The sequence below is a fragment of the Falco naumanni genome, chromosome 3, assembly GCF_017639655.2.
Source record: "Falco naumanni isolate bFalNau1 chromosome 3, bFalNau1.pat, whole genome shotgun sequence".
In the NCBI taxonomy this organism is placed as follows: Eukaryota; Metazoa; Chordata; class Aves; order Falconiformes; family Falconidae; genus Falco; species Falco naumanni.
The window spans coordinates 18576224-18590890 of NC_054056.1; the positions used below are offsets into that span (position 1 = coordinate 18576224).

Here is a 14667-nt window from a genome sequence, read left to right on the forward strand (position 1 = left end):
TAAAATCTGCAGCAATAATTGAGACACAAGTTTGCATACTGTCTGCATACTAGACGAGAGCTATTGGTTTGTTACTATAACGCCTGAATTAGATTGTTTTCTTTTTGACTAAGAGGTCTAATGTTTCATGTAAAGGATATTATGACATCAAATTAAACAACACAGAAATCTAATACCATAACTGTGCTTTTGTTGCTTATCTCATGTTCTTACTGTAAGTAATTAAGATTGGTTTTCTTTTACAGGGTGATCGAGGTCTTCCTGGTTCTGTTGGTCCAAAGGTAAAAAAAAAAGAAGTGTTTCTATGGGATAACAGTGTCACTGTAATACAGCACATCACTTAAAAGGGCTGAGAAGCCCTAAACATTATTACTGCCAAACCTAATGAAGTCAGCAAGCCTGGCTTCTCAGCTGGCTGACATACTTCTCTAAGAAGTGTGGCCAGGACACTGAGGAAGGTGATTCTTCCCCCCGCCTGGCTCTCATGAGACCCACCTGGAGTACTGTGTTCAGTTCTGGGGCCCCCAGCATGAGGCACAGACCTGCCTGGCCGGGTCCAGAGGGCCATAAAGACGGTCGGGGGGTGTGCTGCATCCCTGGAAGGGCTCAGGGCCAGGCTGGACAGGGCTCAGAGCCTGGTGGAAGGTGTCCCCATGGCAGGAGGACAGAACTAGATGGTCTTTAAGGTCTCTTCCAACCCAACCCATTCCATGATTCTATGATTATACTTACTTGCATCTACTTAGGCATGTTCAGTATACCAATAGACTGACCTTTTATTTTAGGGTGATACTGGAGTCCCTGGATCAATAGGCCTCAAAGGAGAAGCTGGTGCTGTTGGGTCTCCTGGGAAACCTGGACCTCCAGGACCTCCTGGATCCCCTGGGCCTCCTGGACCTCCTGGGCCTCCAGGACTAAGCTACAATATGGGATTTGAGGTATTTTGCTATTATGGAGTTTGTTGTAGCTATGAATCTGCTTCCTTCAGGGGAGGGACAGCATTATCACCTGTATATTTTACAGCTATTTAAGGCTGAATTGATGACAGATAAAGTCATTTGCTCTAGACTGAAATTTGCCTAGGAGTAGCCTACAATGCCTTTTGCATTTGACCATATAATTGGCCATGCTTAGACCATGGAAGTAATGGAGTTCTTTGGGCAATTTTCATGAAACTATTTGGTAGCAACAGGTGCTATTTTTGATGCTTATATAATTGCTAATATAAATACTCAAATACTGTATGACCAGGGAAAACTTCCTTAGCACTTTCTTTTCATTTAAATAATTTAGCACAATGATCTAAATATACATAGAGACCTGCCAGTATTCTTTAAAACTGAACTGCAGGTCCCCCTTAAGCTATAACTTACGCTGTCATTCTTGAAGCCACAAATTTAGTTAAGGCATGTCACATATGTAATGTGTAAATAGAGACAGATGCTGGCCATCTGACCTCACGGTCCGTTCTACTCACAATAAAAAGGCTCTATTATAAAAAAAAAAAAAAGGGTAGATGCTACTCTTTCTACTCCTGAAAATAATATCCTGAGCACTTTAAAATACAAGATCTGGCCAACTCAAGCTGAGTTTTATGTGTCATTTGAGAACTCATTAAGATTATTTCTTTGGAGCAGAAAGTGGCTTCGCATACAGAAAGGCAAGGGGAGCACACTCAAGATCAAGAGCTAGAGCTACTGCAATTAACATCTTTGGGAAGAGAGGCTGACAAATTGCCTACATCAGTATTTACATATGAGTCTTCCCTTTTTTTCTTTTTCCAGGCATTTTTCATTTCTAATTTAGCTGTTTGGCTCAGGAAAGTCTTTCCAGAGTTCTCCTTTTTGTATATCATGGGATATAATACAATTTTGCATAGAAACTGAGGGCAGTTTCATCAGAGCATTAAGCAATGTTTGACCAAAGCTACTGGCCATCTGCAGAACAGCTGCAGTGAAGTGGTGGTGTTTAAAAGATACCAGTTTACTCACACATTTCTTCTCGCATCTAGACTACCCCTTTTGTATTTCCTCTAGAAATACCCCTTTTGTATTTCCACTCCAGAGACACTTTAAGTACTCCAGATGCAGAGGTGACCACTAATACTTGTTTAGAGACGTATTCTGATTTCTGATGCCTGACTAATGTTGTACTATATACACTACTGGTTAATAATTTCACTGCTGTCAGTGGATGTCAGTGGACAAAAAACTCTCTCCAGCAAGTTCTTAGTTGCCAGCATGGCAATTGTTAGTGAGGAACAGCACAAAGCCTAAGCGTACAAATACTCCCTTCTCTTAACTTAGGTGTGCTATAAAGGCTGGTACAGAGTCTCACCTGAATAAATATGCACTCATCTCAGGATGAGATAAGAACTACCAGCAAGCCACACCTTCGTCCTTAGGCCTGGTCTGAGTTTTAGCCCAGGATGACGGCTTCTCTGACTTACAGCCGTCTTCTGTGACCCTTGAGGAGCCAGTGTTAAGAGAGACTCCACTCTTCCCCATTCACACCATTTGAGTGGAAGCCAGCTTTGCCTCTCTTTGACACCAAAGAGCTTCCCTGCAGGTAGGTGCTTAGGACCAAACTCTGCCACCTCTGATACCTAAGTCTCAGAGGAGCCAAGTTAGCAGATGATCAGGAGAGATGAAAACTGGAAGTCCCCACTTTTATAGACACAGACACAGAAGGATCCCAGCTCTGACTGCGCAACACTATCTTGACTGGCTTCATCTTGAACTTCATCTAGTCCAAACAGAACTGGCATGGCTGTCATTTCCCTGAGAGGGGAATACTACTGTTAACAGACTTGCTAGTTTAGCTGATCTTTTGCATGCCCACCCCTGCCATCTGCTAAGGCAGCGCCGTGGTCTGCTGGTTCAATGGGGCAGCACTACCTTTTGCTTGGCAGTCTGTTTGTTGCTGTAAGGCTGCTTCTGCAAAGCATTCCTGTTAGCACTTGTTAGCATCTGTGATCAGCTATGTGCAAAAACCAAATGGCATGGGGTTTGCTGGCACTTATGCTTGCCAAAAGAACAGTTTGAGCTGCAGAAGGTACCTGGTAAACCCATTAAAAACATGCAGATGTCAAAAGCGATGGTGTGTTATATAAAGCAGGCATCAAGTGCTCTTCTAAAGGGAAAAATAAATTGGCACAGTGGAGGCAAGGGAAAGAAGGACCCAGAAACACAGCTTGTGGTTTACCCTAAGTAACGAGTGTTTGGTTAAACAGGATAAACAGAATATCAGCAGATTTTCTGTTTATATTTGACATACTGGCAGCTGATAGAGGGGCACAACGAAAGCCTGAGTAACATTCAGTCTCAGGTGAAGCTGCATAAAAGGACTTGAGGCCACCTGATGACTCAGTGTCTCCCACCTTGGTCCCCTAAAGGAAAGACCTGATTCCAGCCATGTGCTCCTTCTGCTTCTCCTGTTCTTGCTCTCGTGGAGCTGGTGGAAAAGGGCAAAAGAATGAGGTCTATCTTTTTCACTGCAGTCAGATCAGTTGAAGTTTTCCAGACTTTGGCGCTAGGTTGTTATTCCATAGCAGCTTAAGCTGATCTCATTGGTCTTCCTTTCCCTTATAGCATCACGAAGGTACATCAGACCTATGGTAATCTGAGCCATTTCCAGTCAGTAACTAGCAGATAGCTAAGCAGGCGAGGAGTGTGGGTCCTCTAATCAGGATAAGCTGACACAAGGGCTCGTTGTCACTAAGAGGTGTAGATTCTGCTTTGCTCCTGCTCTTCCTCCCATCTGCAGCCATTCCTGGCACATGCCTGCCCTTCACATGCACTGACATCCAGTGTTCCATCAATCCTTCCACAAGCCAATTTAATTTATTAAAACTTTAGAGAACCATCCCACCCCCAAAAAGTAATGTATTTTCTGCCATTTTAGTGATATAAAGTGGCTCACAGGAAAGTGAGAGGATTTAACACAGGGCACAGAGGGTGAAAATGAAGCCTGTATGGCTGTGAGCAGGGAAGCAGAGCAAACAAAGGTCAAGATTTTTCCCTTTTCAGAAAAGGAAACAATTAAGCCAGCATAGCTGCATTTAAAACTGCAGCTAAAAGCAAGCAAACAGTTCCCTGCTGGCATGGTTCATCCAGATGGTTTGAAGCACAGTCTGACGAGTTCTAGATTAGGCATAAGGCAAGGGGTAGGAACATGTGGCTGTGGTGGGGGTCGGGGTAAAACAGATAATTGTGGCAGCCTGCAGTTTTATTGCTTTGGCTGCTTTGGCACTGGGAGCTCCTGGTTCTGCCATGGATTTGGAATATCGTGGCCAGAACGGTGAGAGCTGGAGAGAGATTGCTGCTTTCTGTGTAGCGTCCTTTAAAACCCCTACAAAATCTCTACAGGAAATATGAATGCTGCTCTCAAGGTCTTCCACTTCACAGACACCTTTCTGAAGTCAGCAGAGAGCCATGACAATAGTCAGTGGGCTGGAGCACATGACCTGGGGGAAAGACTCAGGGAACTGAGCTTAGTTTGGAGAAGGCTCAAGCATTTTAGCAGCCTTCTGATACCTAAAAGGAGGTTATTGAGAAGACACATGGCCAGGATCTTTACAGTGGTGCACAGAGTGATGAGCAACAACAGTCCTAAATTGAAACAGTGGAGGTCCTGAATTCATAGAAGTGAAATATTTTCACTTTGACAACAGCCAAATGTTGGAACAGGTGCTTGCTGTGGCTGCAGAACTCTGTCTCTTGAAGGTCCCAAGACCTGAGGGGAAAAAGCCCTGAGCACCCTGATTTGAATCCAGTGTTGATGCTGCTTTCAATGGCAGGTTGGACTAAGTAGCCTCTGAGATCCCTACCACATAATTAATTCTGCAATTTTGTGATAGAACATTTTTTTTTCTGCTCAATTTCATTTCAGTACACTGTATTTTAGGAAGGGTTTCAACATTAAACTGTGATAATTGTGAAGGACCTTTCTTTTTGAATAATGATTGCTGCTCTTAAGAAACTGCCTGCAAGTTCTCCTTGCCTTAAATCAGTATACGTAACCCTTACTCATTGTCACAGTATGTCAGTAGCCAGGTGGCAGGTAAATGCTAAACAGAAAATTACTGCTACAGCATGCTTAAACATAGCACGTGCCTGAAACAGTGATGCCATCTCCCTTCTGCCTGACACTGTCCAGCCTGAAGAGCTCGAGAAATGGTGTCAAACTGGCAAGACTGTAAAGGCCAGGGTTTCTGTAAGGAAGATCAACATGCCTTTATCACATTTGAGTGGAGCCTATCTCCAGAACATCAAGAATTGGTCAAAAAAAGGTTAATGAGAAAAGATTAAAATATTTCTGTTCAGTATCTTTTAATATTTTTTTACAGGACTCCAGAAAACAGAACAGTTGAGGGAATAAAGAGACAGAAAAAAAAAAAAAAAAAAAAAGATAAATTCTTAAATTCTGTAGCATCTTTTCTCTTCCTTTAGGACATGGAAGGATCAGGTACCATTAGCCTGTTAAGTGAATCCAGAATTCCAGGATTAAGAGGGCCAAAGGTAAGTAGATGTTCTTGGGGAGGGGAGTGCTGTTTGTTGTTGGGGTGTTTTGTTTGGTTTTTTTTTCAAAAACAAAAGCGTCCTCTCTGCTTTTGTGAAATACATAGCCCCAGTCAGCTATAGATTTGGAGTCACTGCACTGGATTCAGGTTTTCTAGAATGACATTACAATACCTGTGTTCTCCAAAGAATTTGCATTATATTTCTCTGATACCTTGTTAGCTGATGATTTTTGCATTCTCTTCCAGTATATTTTTGAGAGATTAAAGGATGAAATAGGTGGTTTCGTATTTCTTGTTCTACCCTAACAGATGCCCTTCTGCTATATGAAGATGAATTATATATACTAATGAAACTGAAATGTTATAGTCTGATAGTCAAATGTGCATAATCTGAAATACCATTTTTAAATTAAAAAAATGTTCCCAATAGTGTGGGAGCAATGTCCCAGAAGAAGGGATATTTTTTCCTCCGTCACCGTGTCTTGGGAGATTTTTGCTTGTATGGGTCACTTTAAAACACCAAATATGGTGTATAGGAATACAATGCGTCAGGACTTACCAGATCATTTAGATTTGTCTTCATTCTAAGCAATTACATCAAAACTGCAGCCTATAATGCCTTCCCCGAAGCAGGCAATTAATTGCCCAGTGTTCCTCCCAGAGCTGTCGGCATTGTTCTAGTTTGGGCTTCAGAAGTCTGGCCCTCTGTTCACTCCAAAAGAAACAGACTTTCAAAGCCTAGCATTAAAAGAATAAGCTTTGGTGCTCAAGTTTGAGAAAGTGCTGCTGCTGCTGACTGTGGCCAGACTGAATGCTAGGCCGCAGCGCAGCATAGCTGCAAATGAGGCAGGCCAGGCACTGGAGCACATCAGAAAGGGCGTTGCCAACAGGTACAGGGTGGTTATTATAACCCTTTACTCAGGGCTCGTGAGGCTGTATTGACATACAGAATCCTTTTTGGTTTTTGTACCCCACTTCAAGAAGGATGTGGAGAAGCCAGAGACAGCCCAGCAGAAAGCCGTGCAGCTGGCACGGCCCTTGCGTGCGTGACCACTGAGGAGAGGCTGAAGGAGCTCAGGTGGCTCGGTCTGGCCGAAAGGAGACAAGGGCGTGATCTGATAGCTGCTTGCAAGTCTTTGAGGGGCAGCTGCAAATATGAGGAAGCCAAACTGTTCCTTGCAGTGCCAGACAGTGCAACAAGGGACAGGGGTCACAATTTGCAGCTTGAGATGTTCAGGCGAAACCTTAGGAGACCTGTTCACTAGGAGGTTAGTGCAGAACCAGGGTGATGTGCCCAGGGAGGTTTGTGGAATCTCTGTTCTCGGAAGTTTTCAAGACTTTGCTGGACAGAGACATGACTGACCTGATTGGGAGCTGGTGATGGTTCTGCTTCAAGGGAGTGACTGGGTTAGGTGGCCTCCAGAGGCCCTGCACAACCCTGTTTCTGTGATTCCATGAATCATCAGGAACAAACTGAACACGGGAGACAGGAGCGAGTTTGAGAAGCTCTTTACCATGCTGGCTTAAAGTTGTGAGCCACTGAAGTTACAGCTGACTCAGTTTAATAGCTTGGAGGCCTTTGTCCGCTCTTACATCTTTTCCTAGATACTAAAAAAGTGGCACAAAAAATACAGTTACAAAAATAAGAATAGAATTTGTTAGATGAAGCAAGCTAGTGTCCAAAATGAGATGTCCAAAACCAGTGCCAAAATTGCCCATTCTGAGCAGTGTAAAGGGCCGCCTTACTCTCAGTTTTGATTTTATAACAGGCATTGTTTCCAAGTCACTCATCTATGAACACTGCAAAAATGTCTTTCTGCAGCTGAACAAAATCCTGGAATTTTGTTTTCCTATTACTGCTTAGTCACTCCACAAAGCTTGACTCAGAACATGAGGCACATAAAAACTGCCCTGTAATCATGAAAATGATTCTACATTCTTACTTGTACTGCATGAAAAGTATTATGAGCCACTTACACCCTATGACAACTCCAGAGGTTCTTGATTGTAAGCATCTTCTTCTAAGAGGGCTGTAACTCAAAGCAGCTGCTAGGACATAAATTACATTTATCTGCACTAAATTTGTATCTCTTGAATTTTTTATTACTTTCCTATGAGAAAGTAGTAGCTATGTTTTGAATGAAAAGTATCAGTTTTATTTTGCCTGTAGGCTCAGCAATCATTTCCAAGATTTCGATTCTCTTTCTTCCACAGATCAGTGTAAAGTTTTGTTGGTGTTTGGTTTATTAGTATCTTGTTTTCATATTCTCAATGAAGACAACTCAGTCATTTTGTTGAAAACTTTTTTTTTTCATTCAGCTTTCTAAAATGATCAATAACAAAGTGGTGTTCATTTTACCATCAAAAGAGTCACAATTGTACTTTATGACTGAGGCAGGAGAGGAATTTGCATGCCCAAATGTTTGTTTCAAGCTACTTTTAAACTTGAACTGGCAAGACAATGCCGTGTTGCCTCCAAACTAGTAACATATCTTCATTTTAGCCAAGGAGGCAAATTACAAAAATTGTAAGCAATTGAAAGCAATCCCTTGTAACAAATGCAGTTGAACAACTTTATTTCTAATATTTTCTAAAATTATGTATAGCAAGCAGTGACAATATTATATATTTGTAGGAAAAAAAATCTTTAGATTGTTGCACGATAATGTGGAGCAAGGCAGTATTTGTTAGAAAAAAATAATGCTTGCATTTTATTACTCTCTCGATACTACTGGTCTCCAGCATTGTTTTTGTAACAATTGTGGTTATGAATTAGGTTTTTTTCTGAGAAACATATTATGAAATGCTACATGGATTTACCAGTAAATTCAGTGTAATTTTGTAGGGTTCTGCAGGAAGACATGGACAGCATGGGCCATTAGGACCAAAGGTACTCTATGTAACAAGGAACACTTGAAAACTAACCTATTTTGCTTTGGCATATGTTTTTTATTTCTATATTCCCAGCATTTGCCTTAACAAAACAGCTTTTGTTTAACATATGCATACCAACTAAGGATAGGACAAATTTTGTTCCCATTTACCCTGGGTATCCACCCAGAATGTTTATTAATAGAGTTATTTCACATCCACACTGTAACATTTATTAAATTCCAGCTGGGCCATTACATTCCAGGGCACTTGGTGTACCATGGCATTTTTGTTTAATTTTTTTAGGATATTTGGTAGTTTGTTACTCATTTATACATGACTCTGGTTTCCAAGAGATTACATGTATGCTGTTGAAAGAGAAACCTGCAGGAAGAGGCCTTCAGGCATGATCCCAGAAAGTGATAAGAAAACATTCTGGGAGGTGCTGGGGGGAAGAAGGGGGATGTCATGACTGCTTTGCCTTGGTTTTGGTTTGAGCTCAGTGGTGACTGAATTTTACCTCTTTGGTGCCACTGTTGGTTAAGTAACCCATGAGGAAGAAGCGGAGAGATGAAAAACCATAGGAAGAAAGGTCAGATTTGCAGAATGGGGCCTTAGGCAGGAGGAGGCTCTTTCTATTCCTGTGTAAAACTCAGGTACCACTCAGGTTAATAGTACAGCATGACAACACTTTTCAAGCTCCCTAAATGTGGAGTTGCAGAAATGTGAAGTCTTCATTGCCCTGGGAACTGACAGCAACGTTGAGAGAACAGGAAATGGAAACCAATAGGTGGGGCCCCCCATCCTCTTTTCCTAAAATTTACACTCAAACAGACACAGCACTGGTCACTGACCAGCACATTCCAGCATGCATCTGTGTCAGAGAACAGCAGCAATCCAAGATCTGCCCAGTCCCTTACGTCTAGTCTGTAGAGCTCAGCTTATAGGGCTGAAAAAAGGCCCTCCATTGGGTACTGCTGCTGTTAACGATGGAGGACAACATTCCTTGGCAGTGAAAAAATCACGTGGTTGCACAGCATGTGTTAGTGAACTATACTGCAAAGGACTGGCTAGAATAGATGTGCTCTCACATCATGCTGCTCTATGGACAGGAGTAGGTGCTGAGTTTCCATGCCAAAACCACATATTTTTTTTGTTAAAAAATTATTCTCTGCCCTTAATTAGAAATTTTGTTTCTAAAATATTGTGAAAACAAGTCTCACAAAGATTTCTGAAATGGAGGTAGCATGATTCCTAGCATTTAAGAACTGGACTGGGACTGAAAAGATAGTCACAGACCTTGGCCAAGAGGCTTCACTGCCGCCTACACTAAGAGTTTAGTTGTTTAATCTTAAGTCATTCATCCCAAAGATCATGAAGGCAGAGAAAGGAACATACTATTGCCTGACATCTTACAAAATCAGGTACACTAGAGCAAAATTAATATAAAGTGGTTATAATACACTATCATTCTCATGGGAATGAATTTTACACCCACTTTTCATGGTTATAAATGACTCCACTAGGCAACAGTGGCAAAATACAACCACCGCCCACTTTCAAAACCCAAGAGCTAATGCATCATGAGTTTAAGGTATAGTTATGTTTCATGCATCCTTCATCCTACAAATATCCTAGCTAGTAGATCTGTGAAAAGAAGGCCTGCTGTAACTGAGGTTTTCTCTCTTTCCTAGCAAGTAAGTACAGATCCAAATTCTGCTCTCACTTTTATTATCATGAAAAACTGTTTCCAGTAAAAACCAGTCTACAGTATTCATGCATTCATGAGTATAAGCACTCCTAAAAGACAATAAGCATAAACAACATTTAAGGCAATGGCCTGTTTATATTCTCCATCTCAAATGAAATAAACTAAATTGCATGTTCTCAGTCTATAATGAAATCAAGGAATCATGTCTGCTCAGAGCCAGAGTAGTGCAGAATTAGTCCCAAAGGTGGAACAGTGCAGTACTCAGTACATTGCTCATGGTATGGCTCTGTGGCTGAGTGGATGGGGAGAGCAGTGGTCTGTGGGAGGCTGAGTTAACCGTGTTGAAGGAAGATGGTGGGTCATTTGTGGAGGCACAAGATTGTTCTGGCATTGGTAGATATGGGGAATGTTACCATGTGCTGGTTTCAGACACCAAAATGAAGGTTCGGGTATGTGGCTTGGTAGATGCTTGGCAAAAACTATGTGTGGTGACCAGAAACTCTAAGGTGTGGGTAGGAAGTGGGAGGTTAAGCCCACAGAACCAATTCACAAATGCATGCTAAGCATCACTTTACCAAAAATATGCCCTATTTTTGCTAATCATTTTACTCCATTCAGTCCCCTTTTTTGTAAGGAAAGTAACATACTTGTTTTAAATCCTTGTAATGACTGTTCAGTTTGATATTTGAGCCCTGCTGTGTCTCTGTTTCAGGGGGAAAGAGGCAACATTGGTCCACCAGGTTCAAAGGTGGGGAATTCATTTAACTTGATCTAAAACTTCAGTTGTTTCTTTCTCTTAATGCACTCAGTCAATAATGAATATTTCTTGCTCTGCCAGCATATTAAAGCCCAGGGAGGCTTATCTGGAAAAATCAGAACCCTTTCTCAGTGGAATTGCATTTGTCAGGAGCCAGTGTAACTTCTGTTTAAAATATGGTTAAAATTGTATTTTAAATCCCCAGGTGCATGACGCCATGGTGCTTTGTGCGACCGTCTACCTTTTCGCCAGGACAAAAAGAGTATCAGCAAAGCTTATATAAAAAACTAAGTCCCACATGCCCCCCAGCTCCTTCCTCTCCCGGTGAGGCACGCACTGCCCCCCGGAGCCCTCCCCACGGCACGGGTCTGCGGTCTGCGCCCAGTCCCTGCTGCGCCCCGCGGAGAGCTCGGGGGCCGTGCGGGACCCCAGCCCGGTGCCCAGCACACAGACTAATGCTGTCGCCTGTTTCTGTGCTAGACCCTGCTCACCACCGGCAGCCAGGCTCCTCCAGACCGCTCGGGAGGTGCAAGATTATAGAAGCGGTGGCTGGAAGGACCTCCAGAGGTCACCTAGCCCAGTACCGCCCCCCAAGCGGCGTTACTGCCAGGCCCAGACCGCATCAGCAATGCGTTCGTCTGTCGGAGCTTTAAATGCCGGCGCTGCGGCTGCCGTGCTCCCAGCTTCGCTCTCCTCTTTGGAAAGGGGGTTTCCCTGGGGGCGCCGCCTGTGCCCCCGGCGGCGACCTGCCCACCCCCCCGCGCTGCTGCGGCTCCGGGTGAGCCCGGGCCGGGCCCGGGGCTGCGCTGCCTCGCGCGGCGGGGGGCGGGGCCGGGCGGGGGCACTGGCACCACCCCGGTCCGCTCGGGTTCGGGCTCCTGCCTGCAGCTGTGCGGCTGCCCGCAGCCCCGGCTGACTTTCCTGCCGTTTGCAGGCCTAAGCCAGCAGAGGGCGGGGCTGCGACTTGTAGAAAATGGGATAAAATAGAATAGAATAGAATAAAATAAAATAGAACAAAATACAATAAAATAAAACAGAATTAAATGAAATAAAGTAAAATAAAATAATAATAAGTAAAACAAAACCAAAAGCTTCTCTTGCGTTTGGCATAGCACTGAAATCAAGAGTTGCTCTAGGAAACGAGATAAAAGCGATCATGAGTCTACCCTTCTGCTTGCTGAATATTTATGAGAGTATTATCACAGTCTTCTAACAGCATCTGCTTGTTTATTTTTAAAAAAACAACAATGTAGCAGGACTCTGCTTGCCATAAATTCCATCTGCTCTACATATTTTGAGTGTTGCCATGATATTTGTCAGCATAATCAAAGCTGATGCATTGATGCACGGGACAGTTGTTTAACTCTTCTTTTTAATCTGTTTGAGACTATGTGTTATTTTCTTAATTATTATGCATACAAGTGCTTTGTTATGTGGTCCTTGTTCTAGTAATAATTATTGTTGAAGTGATGAATACGTTTCAAACACATGCATATATTGTAAGTGGAGTTATTACAGTGCTATTTAAAAATAATCGATCTATCTCTTCAGTCCTCAGATTCAAAAAGATCTTAGTCCTCTTGTATTTGAGCAATGAGTTATATTCTTAAAATATGGAGTGAGTTAGAAATAAGAATGCCTCTGGATACGTTTTACAGTAAAACATCTATCCTGGATCTTTTCTTCCAAATTAAATTTTATTTGGAGAATCAATTGCTGAAATTATTCAGCATTTGTAATAGTAGAAGGCTGATCTGCAGGTACCAGCATGCCTGAAATGGCAGTATTCTGTTGCAGAAATACTGTTGGTCCAAGGTTATTTCCTCTGCCCCATTACCAATAGAATAGTATTCCAAATAGAAACATACAATTTTTCACAAGCACTGAAGAGACTTAAGTCCCAAGTACCATTTTTACTAGTCAGGTAGGTGCCTAAATCCCAGTAGTTGCTTAGGTGCCTAAATCCCATTAGCATTCAGAGACACCTTTTATCCTGCACTCATCTATAAAATGAAAATCAGAGTGCTTCAGAAGTTATTTTGACAAATGGAGTGTTTATTCCTGAACCACATGCTTTGCTGATCACAAGCAAAAAGTAGAAATAACAGTGAGAATATAATTGCTTAATGAAGTGGACACATTAAATCTTTTATGCTGGTGCTTCTGTAGTAAGGCATAAGAAGAGAGGGAATTTTGTGTCCTACAGACTGTTAATTTGGCTTTCTTCTATCACACCAGAAATGCCGCAGGGAAGACCATTTGACTTTGGATGCTTTGAAACTCTGTCGTTCTTCAAGACACTGCTGTAGACTATTAGATAATTCTCAGTGGGGTTTTTTTGGGTCACATCCATCTATCCTAGCATCCTGTCTCCAGCTATGTCAGAAGCATGCACAGTTTGAGCAGATGCTTAGATGCAATTTGGCCTTATGAAAGGCCAAGTATTGCATCATAGTTCTCCTAAGTGACTTCTTAGACTCCAGCAATTTATGAGTCGGGGATTTTCTCAGCTAGAAATGGTGTCTGAACCACAATTAGATTTCTTCAAGTAAACTTGATGTCTCCCCTGGAACTCATGCAAACTTCTACAATTTACAAGACCTTGGTGCAAGGTGCTCTGCCAATTTAATTATACATCCTGTGAACCTCTTCCAGCTATTTGCATTTGATGGTCGCTATTTCTTCTATTAGAAGTGTGAGTCCTTAACCACTTTCTGCTTTTAGAAGCCTCTACAATATCCTTCACCCACCTCCTCATTTGTCTGTTTTCCAAGACATAGCTTACACTTATCTTTTTGACAGCTACTGAGCTGACCTTTAAGTGGAATTGTCTGTCTACTAGATTTTCATGATACTATGTACTGTAAAAGCCCAAATATATTTTCTTGAAGCAGAAGAAAAACTAAGAACTAAAACAGCCTTCTTCTAAAAAAAAACCCCAAAATCCAACCCAAACAACAACAACAAAAGAAAAACCACCAAAACCCCCACTAACCAAACAAGCAAACAAACAAAAAATAGCCCTACTATTAAACCAAAGCAGGGCTAATCTGTCACTTGAATGAATTGTTAGGCTGTTCTGTGTCATTTCCTTTGTACTTTCATATGACAAGGAGAAAAAGAGCTGCAAAAAATGCAGTTCACTCTTTATCTGGTCCTTTAAGAATTTAGTCTTCTTTTATCCATTTTCCTCTGGGTGAACTGCGTTGTCATTACTGAGTGAAACCTGTTTTCCCCATAGAATAGAGTAACTGTCAGATTCTTAGCAGCAATATACAGTCTTGCATTAAACTAAAGCAGGGGCTATCAAACTTTTTGCCCCATATACCAAATCCCATGTGCATACAATGCCTCTTCCTCCTCATCCTCCAGCCTGGGAGTCACTTAACTGAAGGGTGGAAATAACCTGGGGAAAGCAACAGAAACCGACCTTTTGCTAAGTGGAGGTGAGAGCAACAGAGAAGAATGGTTGAAGCTGCATTAAAAAAAAAAAAAAAACTGCTCTGGAATTGGGAAAGAGTAGGAGGAGTGGAGGGAGCAGAGGACTGATGAGATGATGCTGACTCCACGGAGGCCCCACAGACGTGCCCTGTGGTCAGCCCATCCAGAGCCATCTGTGTCACTCCCAAGAGTGGCAGCCTCCTGCTTGCATGCAACTGGATACACTTTTGAGAGAATGACAGTGTATTTGTTGTGGCAGGGAATGCCGGGTACAGATGGAAAACCAGGCTTTCCTGGCGTTGCTGGACGACCCGGAGATGTGGTGAGTAGGGCTGTCATCATCTGTGATCACCCAGCACACACAGG

General features: G+C 42.5%; 1 protein-coding gene across 6 annotated transcripts in view; it reads left to right on the plus strand.

Annotated features, from left to right (window-relative positions):
* The window catches only part of LOC121084905 (collagen alpha-1(XV) chain-like), a 135824-nt gene that overhangs the window by 69793 nt on the left and 51364 nt on the right, over nucleotides 1–14667 (plus strand). For all 6 annotated transcript variants that reach the window (XM_040586959.1, XM_040586961.1, XM_040586962.1 and 3 more), the window contains exons 14-19: nucleotides 246–281; nucleotides 786–938; nucleotides 5451–5519; nucleotides 8367–8411; nucleotides 10816–10851; nucleotides 14561–14623. In XM_040586959.1, coding sequence (XP_040442893.1) covers nucleotides 246–281; nucleotides 786–938; nucleotides 5451–5519; nucleotides 8367–8411; nucleotides 10816–10851; nucleotides 14561–14623 — 402 coding nt within the window. The remainder of the gene's footprint in view (nucleotides 1–245; nucleotides 282–785; nucleotides 939–5450; nucleotides 5520–8366; nucleotides 8412–10815; nucleotides 10852–14560; nucleotides 14624–14667) is intronic.